The sequence below is a fragment of the Tripterygium wilfordii genome, chromosome 10 (genome assembly GCF_013401445.1).
Source record: "Tripterygium wilfordii isolate XIE 37 chromosome 10, ASM1340144v1, whole genome shotgun sequence".
NCBI lineage: Eukaryota > Viridiplantae > Streptophyta > Magnoliopsida > Celastrales > Celastraceae > Tripterygium > Tripterygium wilfordii.
The window spans coordinates 10,619,523-10,630,898 of NC_052241.1; the positions used below are offsets into that span (position 1 = coordinate 10,619,523).

The 11,376-nt window shown below is 35.5% G+C and overlaps 2 protein-coding genes across 2 annotated transcripts; both read right to left on the bottom strand.

The window, feature by feature from the left end:
* Window positions 1–1,960: 1,960 nt before the first annotated feature.
* On the bottom strand, window positions 1,961–2,863 carry LOC120007399 (photosystem II CP43 reaction center protein-like). Its single transcript, XM_038857590.1, has 3 exons — window positions 2,860–2,863; window positions 2,595–2,670; window positions 1,961–2,324 (listed from the first exon to the last, which is right to left on the bottom strand). Exons 1-3 carry the CDS (start codon window positions 2,861–2,863, stop codon window positions 1,961–1,963), a joined length of 444 nt encoding a protein of 147 aa, XP_038713518.1.
* On the bottom strand, window positions 2,377–6,748 carry LOC120007757. Its single transcript, XM_038858182.1, has 5 exons — window positions 6,566–6,748; window positions 5,482–5,536; window positions 4,458–4,537; window positions 3,762–4,102; window positions 2,377–2,670 (listed from the first exon to the last, which is right to left on the bottom strand). Exons 1-4 carry the CDS (start codon window positions 6,622–6,624, stop codon window positions 3,763–3,765), a joined length of 534 nt encoding a protein of 177 aa, XP_038714110.1. The 5' UTR covers window positions 6,625–6,748; the 3' UTR covers window positions 2,377–2,670; window position 3,762.
* Window positions 6,749–11,376: the final 4,628 nt, after the last annotated feature.

The following is an 11,376-nucleotide window of genomic DNA, read 5'->3' on the forward strand; positions in this document are numbered from 1 at the left end:
TAGATGAGAAAGGTCACCTCATATATGCAAGTACTATATCACGAGAATTACGTAGCCAGGATTCAGAATAAGGGTGACATTTCGGGGGTTCGGGTTGCGGCTCCGTCCATGAGATCTACTAATTATGTCAAAGAACAAGAATGTCGACGACTCCTCTAGCGAAGAAGAAAAATTCAACACCAACAAGGAGAAGAAGTAGAAGAAGTCAAGTCAAGATCACATCATCATCAAAAGAAAATCAAGGAAAACAAGTGGTGTTTGTGGATTTAGGAGCCTACTACTTGGAACTTCTTCCCAACTCTTCTTCTCAGTGTTCACTGAGCATTTCTTCATCACTTCTGTAATTGTGTGCATCATTATTATTATTTGAATTTGAATTTGTTTCTCTTCTTTGTTCATTTATGGTGTTAATTTTTTTTAATAACTTTTTGGTTGGAATCTACATCAGTTACTTTTTTTTTTCCTTCTTTTTCTAAGGCTTATGCATAACCAATTAAGGTAAAAATGATTGAAGAAAAAACAAGTTACATATTATTATTGAGTATTATATGATAACTAAGCAATTACTATGTATATGTATAGTGTTAGCGAAGGAATCATCGCTACCTGTATAGTATTATATGACAGCTAAGCAATCACTGTCTATGCATAATAATAATATTATGCGACAGCTAAGCAGGCGGTCACTGCATATGCATCTCCTTCGAAAGGTCAAGATTCGTAAAAGATAATGTCATTGTCTAAATAAACAGGGTTTAATTTACTCACAAACTAGATTATATCATATAACAAAATTAAACAAATGTCGTTAATTTGCATATCATGTTTTACTAAGGATATATAGGTATATCTAATTTATGCTCTCTATCATAATCTCATATTTGGTGTAAGAAAAAAAAATCAAATAATAACTTCCCAATAGTGTCAAGTTGTATTTATATATATGTAATGTGATATGACATACGCAAACTACAAAGCAGATATTTGTGTCTGCTTATATATATATATATGTGACCACGAACACAGCCGTCCATGCGAAGAATATGCTTTTAAAAATTCAATTAAAAACAACACTCCAAATAATTAAAAGCCCAAAGAAGGCAAAAAAGGAATTGAAAGTGAAAGAGATGTTAGTGTTGGAGGAGTTGGGAGCTCAGTACCTAGAGGAACAATTGCTCTCTTCAAATCTTCAATTTTTTTTAATAAATTCCTCAATTATGTAATTTGGTGATGGTTTGCCATTTTCATTGAATTGGTTGGATGGCTAGAGGTTTTCAATATAATGTTGTTTTCAATTAGTGCATAAGCATATAATGATAGGGTAAGCTACAAATTAAATAAATAGGTTATCTTCTGTTTTTTTGGTAAGTACAAATTAGGTATGTGTGTTGGATTTAATTATAATAGCCGCCTGTTTCTTGTCCTCTATTGTGTTGTCTTTTGAGGAACAAATGCATTTGATTATATAGATATATATAGCAAATTCATTTCATTTGTATATCAGGATATAACCTAGTGATAAATCTTTCTAAGACCAAATTGTATGAGTTATGAAGGTTCTGAGTTTAATTCTCACTAGAAGCAACACTCTTGTTGCAACGCATTAGTTTTTAACCATGTCGCTATGTGAGAAACTTTCTTCCTAATGAAAAAATATTTACTAATTATATATTTTAACAATTTATCATCAAATAAAAGTCTAAGCCCAAAACAGCTAGAGTGAAGGCCCAACGGAAATTCGTTTGTCTGGAACTCCTTGGGCCAGTAAAGGACGAAAGAAAGTCCAAGCCCACAAATCCCATCAAAAGAAGCAAAGCAAGCAACTGATCAGGTTGTTCGGCCTAAGTAGAGTTGTAAATTGATCGAGCCTAGCGGGCTTTGGCATGGTCAAGCCTAGCGAGCTTCAGCTGAGCTCCAACTTAGGAGCAGGGTTTGAACAAATTTTGCTTGGCTCAACTGATTAAGACATGTCAAAATTCAAGTCAGTAGCTACGCCACCCACAGAATTTAAAGAGCCCAGCGGGGCATGGGTCATATATTCCGCGGAACGTCGTTCTTGCCAAGGTTGTATGTCTTTTTTCAGCCTACTCAAGTCCAAACCATTGGGACCCCTTAGAGGTTCTAACCAGGGAGCACGCAAATCCCAAAAACGCATAGTTTCACCTCCAAAAATAACTTCTTCTATTGGGGAACGCATTAGATATTTACCTAAACCAGTAGGCCCTTGAGCAGATCCCACGTTAGCCCCAAGACGTTGGTCTCTAACTAGGAAAGTAAATGCTTGGGCTTGAGAAGCTTCTGGGCCGGTAGGCCCGTAAAACTCACTAGGATAAGCGGTATTATTAGACAAAGCAACAAGCAATGAAATCAAAAACAGATAAAAGGATATGCTGGCATGAGCCTAGTACATCTTCTAGGTTCTTGCCTTTACTTGAATACAACCAGTAATTAAAGGATCCAGCACATGACAAAGATTAACATCCCATTTTGTACAAGCAGCTAAGTTGGTAACAAGTCATGCGCAAATTAGACGTTCCATGTAACAGATAACGGAAAGAAGAAAAAAAAAACCATCATAGATGGAGCTCAAATACAGTTTCTGGCATTCTGGATACTTTTGGATTAGAGAAGGTGACGAGAACAGAACCGGCTGAGCAGATACACCAATCACTGTGGAAAGAAAAAGACGATGAAAGAAAGTCCAAAGCACTTCCAAATAAGACTAACCACACCATTACTTAATCAATAATAACTTCAAGATGAACATAATTCTTTATCGAAAGATCAGACACCACTGCAACAGCAATCATGGTCACGACTCAAGATTTGTTGAACTCGTTTCCATAGTTTGATACTTACCCATGCGTTTATATCATTGCAGACCATTGCGCATCACATAAGCTTTACATGAAGCACAGTAAACCAGAATGTTAGATTGACCGTAAAACTATATGCAGGGTTAGAGGGGCTGAATGGCAGTAGCATGGTTTGCTTAAATAGCTAGGATTTGCTCATGGAAATTCTCCTTAAAGGGGTACATGGGTTTATGGGTTGAGAAGAGTTGTTCCAAATGGTCCAACCCAACTAGCACAACTTCAAAAGGACCGTTGAGAATCCCATACCATCAAATAGAAGAAGATGCTTGGAATGGACATAAAGTGTGAGCTACCTTTTCTGTCGCATAAGAAACTAGCACCATAATGTGTTAATGGAGAAGCTCAAACAACATCTTCTAGAGTTCCAAGTGCTTATAAGGAAAAAGATAGTGACTACTTCAAAGAAAGTATCTACAATGAGCATTGAGGGAGAAGTTGAGAGATCAAGAGAGAAATGAGCAAAAAAAAACGAAAAAATCACATATGGGAAATCCGTATGGGTTTAGAGTGATAGATCATTAAAACTGGAATGCAGCTTTTCCTACCCTGATATGCCAATCTTACGATATTTCCATATGCAGTATATTCAATATTCACATGACTCAGTTGAGCAGGAATTCAGCTCTTAATATTTTATTGTCAAACAGGACGAACTTATATTATTGACAGAGTTTCAAAATTTGCACCTTGGCAGCAGGAAAAGGAATGCATTAAGGAAGTAACAGCATACAAATGAACACTGTTGTCACACAGAACTAATATACAGCTTAGAACTGCCTAGCAATTATAACGTGAACTAAATTTGCACCAACGCATACAAAATGAAATGATAATAATAATAATAATAAAGAGAGGAGAGGGGAAAATTATATGGTCAGGAATTACCTTAGGAATTGGGGTGGCAATTGGCGGCATAACTAGTTCTTCTAATATCCTCCAGGCTCCCACACTTCACAGCAACAATAATCTCAATAATCAACAAGATTCCCTGAAGCCCCACTCTCCTCCATTCCACTTGTGGATTTCTATGAAGAAAGAGCATGTTTAAGTCAAGTAACAAGGCCATTACGGAGGTTAAAAGGAGAAAAAGAATCTCAGATGTTCCCCTTTGTCGATCCATAAGTTGCTGATGAAGGGAAAAATTATAGGCTAGCCAAATAAAGACGCCAAACAAAAATAGTGGTGGTGCAAAGTCCCTTAGGAAGCTGGATCTTCTATGCCTTTCTCTGCATACAGGAGAAGATTGATATATCACTTACACATATCATTTGTGTTAGCATCATGTTCAAAATGAAGAGTAGAAAACCATACATATAGACCCAGGAGGCAACAAAAGAAACTCAAAAGAAAGTCACACACACCCACATATTTATGAATACAATTTAGTCCTTGATATTAATTATGACCGTACAAAAAGAAATAAAATTGTAATTATTACCGGATTATGGATACACAGAACTGCACAAGGTAAAAACAACTCGATCTCATTTCAACACCCACACCCACATCGACACACACATACTCACACTCACACTCACACTCATACACAGTTAATAACTAGTTTCAAACTCAAACCCAAACCTGGGATGCCTTAGGTTGAACTCTGGAATGGGATGCCTAGCAATGAGGAAAATAGTGTTTCCTTCCATACCAGCATAAATCTAACAATTCAAAACTTTATGACATCAAATATGAACCATTATAATAGAGTACATAATACAAGCAGAAGCAGGAACCAAGACACTTAACAGAACTATCAATGCATCTTACTAAAGGATTGTCTTGGAATTAATCGATAAACAGCACATTAAAAAAATATTCCGGATCCTAGTTCCTATGGACAAGGAAGAGAAGACACTAAAATGTATCTTGTGTAGAACAGATTAAACATTTGCATATTTCTTATCCAAAGATCACAATTTTCAACTTTCAATACGACAGCAAATTATGAAACCTTTGACAAGGGTTTCTCCCCAGTATAATGTTATCCAATATCCTATGAAAGTTAGATAAAATATCAGTTACATGTACCTAAAGATTGAATCATCAATTATATTGATTAATTTTCTAGACTTTGATCAAACAGACACCAACTACTTCAGCAAGAAAGAGTACCTAGGCTAAGACATCAACCATGGCAAATCCAGATAACAAGTTGACAACCACAAGTGCCCACTCTGAATTAGAAGGACTGGCATCAGGCAATAAGGATAAAATTATGCTTGTCTAACACTTTTACAGATCTAAAGACAAGAATTATCAACGCTAGTCACTAGATATAAAGAAATTACAAGATGTGAATCAATTTAATTAGTTGACTAAAGTAGCATCCTTCAAATATTTCAATTTGTACTCACACAAGGTACACAGAGGCAGAGCTCCTGCTGTCCTGCAGATGTATATATTCATTTCAATTTGAATATAGCACCTTCACTTTTTCAAGCTTTTCAATTGACAGTTTGATTACATTAAACAAAATTTAATAGGCATAGAAAATTTACAATAGTAACAAAATTAGAGTAAAACAACTTAAAATGTAGATTATAATATCATCAATAAAATCTGTAAAAGGGGAACGGGAGGAAAATACACAAAATCAACGGACCTGAAGTATCAAATGGGGTAAATCGATTGCTTCAGAAAGGTCTTTGAAGGGTGTCCTGAGGTCAAACAGCAATATACAAAAGTTATCATGAGAATAAAGATAATAATTTCCTCCATTGATCAAACAACAAATATTGGATATGGCAATGCATTACTGAATTTCTCAAAAGCAATCATCAAAATTATATATACATGCTGCAATCGAGATTTGAAACTCTGCAACAGTGACAACTTTGAGAGACCAAAATAATATAAATTCCAAATTTAAACTCCCGTCTCTTATACGCATAAATTTTGTGTTCTAAGTAAAACTTAGAAGATGACCTGACCCTAATCTGAATAAGACAATGTAAACTGAATAATGAATTTGAAAACAGTTTAAATATGAACCAGGCCCTCAAAATCCTTAATTAGGAAATAAACCAGCAACAATGTTTTCATTTGTCAAGTTCGATATTCGCAAATGGAAGCTTATAAACAGTTAAAGCTCTAGATATCAAATGGGATAAGGAATAAATTGTCATCTACATTCAGTCTATATTTCAACAGTCTTCAAGTATATGATTGTGGTACTTAGAAATTAGATTAGGGGAAAAAAGCCCTCGTGAGAAAATGCCAGTGAAAGTATAGACACAAACTGCCAAGCATAAACATACAAGAGTAAGAAGACCAAGAACAACTACAAGAAAATAAAAACACAAATACAAACATAAACTACCAAATAGGCTTCCCCACAAAATCAATATCATGTCACGGAAGCACTCAAAGAACTAATACGTTTATGCTCTGTTGAAAAGATATCGTGATTTGTCAGAGTTGCGGTTCACAAGTCACAAACCATATGAAAGTCCAGGGTTTTCATAGATTCTTGCATGACAGCTCTGTTCAAAACCCGCAAATCCGTAATCCATTCCAACGTTCAAGGCAAAAAACAAAAAACAAAAAAAGAAGAAGAAAAGCAAATGTAATGCGAAACCCTCTCGAAGAAAAATGGGAAGGACAATAGACATTCGTTCCTGAAACAAGCACATGTGTATGCAATGAACAAAACAGAGCAAGATAGAGCCAAAGAGAGGTGCAAGTACCTGCAGGTGATTGGATTTTTCTTCCTCTCCATCTTCCTCTTCTTCTTTCCTTGGTCCATTTCTTCACTCACTTGGTTGTGGAGTTAGGGTTTTCGTTTCATTTAGCTGAAAATGGTGTGCCAGGACAGTGTCGATGGTCTCGGGCAGTGTACAAAAACTGCAAATTCCGTACATGATCGTACTCGGGCGAGATGGGATGAGCGGGTGGCGAGTCGAATCGGTCCAAATTCCTTGGAAGAATTTGAGTCCATGTGAACTCGGCATCCAAGTCAACGTCCGAATATATTATAATTTGGGTTGGACCTTCCAAGTAGAATGAAATGGGCTCAAGTATCTTGTGGTCCAGAAGCCCAACAGGCCAAGCCACTCCGGACACAGTCCGGAGGATATCCTCATGATTGCTAAAAAGGTCAGAAGACGTCGACCATAATTCAAATCTTAAATCATATTATGTCACCAGAATCCTATATTCTTATTTATCTACTTGAAAAACATATGCTAAATTGAAGTTTTTAACTTGGGAAATGTATTCATCCCGAGTAGCCGAACACATAGAATCATTCATCCTCGCGTCATATAACTTAACTACAGAATCATTCATCATTCTTAACCTTAACGCGTTGTTTGGCTGCACCATTTCAGCTGGAATCGGAATGGGATTCCCATTCCTACGCAATTCTTGCATTTGTTTTGACAATCTCTGGACAACTTGTCCGGACTAGTGGTAGGACCATCCGGACAGCTTAGCTAGAAACAAGTGGAATGCATGTGGCAAAAAGGATTAAGTGTCTGGACGACATAAGTACCCATCCAAATTGATGTCCAGGGCTGCACTATTTTAGTATAAATAGGAGATTTGTTTCTAGGTTTTGCTTAACCATAATTCTTATTGTTTATCTGGGTTTAGAGAGGCAGCTGAGAGAGAGAGCAAAATGAGGAAAACGTTGTGGTTTATTTCTTGGTGTATCTCTTGGGAGTTCGAATATGGGTTCAAGGTTGTGAGATTGTAAGAAGTTTAAGATGTAGAATTTTAAAGGGGATAAGCTAATTAAATTGGGGCGTATAGAAAATCTCTAGGATTTTTGAGTTTTTTGGGTAGAGAGAGGTCATTGACAATATGATTGTAACAATTTCATATAAAATTTATTTGGTTGTCTCTGACAACATCCATGGGTTTTTTCTCTGGTTTGGAGTTTTTCATGTAAATCTTGTGTTTATTGATTGTGTTATCTCAAGTTCAATTTCCTTTTGATTTGTTGATAGTTCTAAATGAATGATCATGGAGGTAATTCCCCAACAAAAATACCATTGCCGGAACTCTAACCCTAGAATTCACATGGCTCGTGCAATCATCAGTTCCTGCAATCACTCTCATCCAAGCCCTGCTCCTTGATGCAGTGGTAGAGAGCACCAGTGAAACACCCATTTCTCGTGGTTGTAAAGCTCGTGGCGGCGCTTCATGCCCTTGTTTGGGCCATTAAAAAAAAGACAACAAAATGTTATTATTGTAACCCAAATGTGATTCATACCCCTAACAAATTTAGTCTTTTCACCATCAATCCATGGGCCAATAACAACTCATCATTGTGAGTGCTCTATAGCTTCAAAATCCACCAGCCCACCTTCATGTACATTGCTCCGATACTAGCTTCTCAGCATCTTCCTTATAAAAGGAAAAAGGAAAACAGAAAGTATGATTTATAATTTGATTATACCTTCCCTTGACCTATTCATATTACTGTACTAGCTACATCTTTTCTCGACATAAATATGTAATTGTCCCATAACTGTCTTTGTCCAAATACCATTGAAATGTAATACTCGTGGATTCTAGGTACTTTCCGGAGACCAAATGATCAAGTCAAGGAAACACAGAAAATGCTGCCATATATATATATATATGCTTCACGTTGAGGATAAAGATCCACCCACCAATTGACACAGAGAAATACATGCACGCATGAATGCACTTTTATGCAAGAAAATACATGGTGATCAGCACAAGGATATCTTGTGTGCCTCCAATTTTGACCCACAAACAGGAATTCATCAACTTATATAAGGACATATACAGGGTAGAACATATTACACATGTATAATGCACTCCTTATGATTTCAAATAAATTGAAAGTTCACATCCTATGACTTGCTAAAAGTAACTAATAATTAAAAGATACTCCTAAGATACGTTTTAAAAGATTAAAACCATCCGGCGATAGCCTAATTGATTATTTCTCCAAACTTAGGGAGTACGATGCCTGAGGTCAGAGCTGTGATATTTTCTTGTAAAATCCTCGTTCCATGGGCTCGGCCTAGTCTTACTGATCTTTAGTGTGGTGCGGGTTGTTTTAATGACTCGATTTCGAAGATTTATGTCCACTCAACTATCCGAAGGGTATGTATTCATCTAGTTTTAAAAGGCTTACTCTCTAATACATGCCACTTCATATTATCCAAAAAAAAGAGAGAGAGTAGATGTATTCATCTAAGCATATTCTATTTTCACATGTTTGCCCCTTCACGTCTATTAAGGTATACAATTTTGCTTTCGACTCTTAAACATCATAACCCTCGTTTTTAATTTTATTTTAGGGCTTGAAAAAGAAGCAAGTGCAAGGTATTTACTATAGTTATGGTAGTTGGTCGAGTACTGTGTTGGCCAGCCCCTTCTTCTCTCTTTATCTCATGATGATTCCCACTAAACCACAACACCATATAAAAGAGTTTCAAAGAAGCAATTAATCCCTACCCTCTCTTATCAAAATATGCATATCTTTACATATATTTATTTTGATAATTCATATTTATATAACTTTGATAATGTGAAAGTGGGCAACTATTCACTGTGGGAGTTAATTGATTCAACGATGAGAAAGATTTTGAAATTGCTAGCTCCACTTTAAACCAAGGCCTTTGATAATGGAATACTTATGTCAATCCAATTGAGGAGTCAAAGAAAGAAAAAGGTACAGAAATTTCAAAGCACATGGCCGAATGCAAACATCTAATGGGGTTGGCATAAAGTTTGTAAGAATTTTATTGTTGTGTAGAAATGTTCACACCAACACTACTCATGAAAGTAAGCAACATTTATTTTTCCTCGAAAACATCCCCTACGCCCTAGTTAGCTTGTCATACATCCTTAAAAAAACTATATACACATTCATGTCAAGACTTAAATTCCATATCCGTCCGATATAACTTAGCCAAGTTGTTTATAAGATAAGTCCAACTCCTCACACAATCAACAAAGTTTTTTGCTCAAATACCGTTAAGTGAAATGACTCATAAGAACGAAGCCGTACAGACCCGATATACTCACATTGAACCAGTAAACCAAAACAAACAATATTATTAGTGTGTTTGGACTGAGAATTTCAAATATATATATATGTTTACATGAGACTAAATGAGTGGGTAAAAATCTAGAAATATTGAAAACACATGTTCTAAATTATGTGATTAGGACATTTTCATATTATTTACTTAATTTAGGATTTTTTATTATCGTGTTATTAAGAGTTTTAGTTTTAGTAGTTAATATAAATTTTAGTCAAATCAGTATTTTTAATTTTATTAGGGTTTCTTTATTTTTAGTATTTATAGAGCTATATCATTTTCGGCAAAAAAAGGGGAATTGATGAATTAATAGTATTTTTGAGGCTTCTCTCAATTTTTTTGGTAGATTCCAAATTATGTTGATTTAGTCGTGAACTATAGTCAATCAATCTTTACTTCCGCACTACGTCATTATCATACACTATAATAGATAGTAATAGAAATGGTGTAGGTGTAGTAATAGATAGCAAATTAGAACAATATCATTGTGGGATTAAAAACATATATACAAAATTACAAATTATATAGATAGATAGTTTTCTAATCAATTGGGAAAAAATATGATGATGGATGAAAGCTACATATGGGGTTCAAAACAAGAATTAGGGACACCGGTTTGATGTCATTATAAGGTGTGTCCCAACTACTTGTGAAAGGAATCCTTCCTTGTGGCTTCTTTCCTCCTTTATGTCCAAACTACAAAATATTTTTTATTACATAGAAGAAAAAAATGACCTTATAATAATTAATTTATTGTTATGTAGACTTTGGAATAATTGAAACTTGGAAGTAAACAAATGCCTAGTTGATAAGAGGTCCATACGGGGTGGTTTGTATGTATATAGTAAAGTGGGGTCCATGATGTGAGCCTTGTACCCATCACAAGTTGCCAAATGTATTACACTTTAAGATGCGGTCAACGATATGAAGTCAACACCTTGTGATAATTTAAAAAGTGGGGTCCCAATCACAACTTGCCAAATATTTGCCCTTTAAGTTGCGGTCAACGATATGAAAACATTTTGTGAATCAAATATATGGTGATGAGTCATTATCAGCCCACAAAGTGATGAGTGATGACCCAACAAGGTGTGGAAGAGAAGAGTTGAATGGGGGAGTTCAATTATTTGACATACATGGATAAATTAATGATGTCACCAACGAAAGTGTTAAGAAATTAGTGATCAAAAGCATACAATAATTGAAATTTTGGACACTTAATTCAAATACTACAAGCAACCCTCATATTGGTGCATAAAAAATGTAGATTAGAATTCAAAGAAGATAGCGTACAAGTTTATCTTTTGAACATTCGATATACGTCTAAACTTTGAATGTCAGGCATGCACAAATACAAAATTTCACGCCTGACTACAGTGTAAGTGGACAAAAACTCAACATGTGGTTACAAGACTATATTGCTCCCAGTGACGATTAAACTTAGAACCTTGCAAGCTCATATGATTTGATGC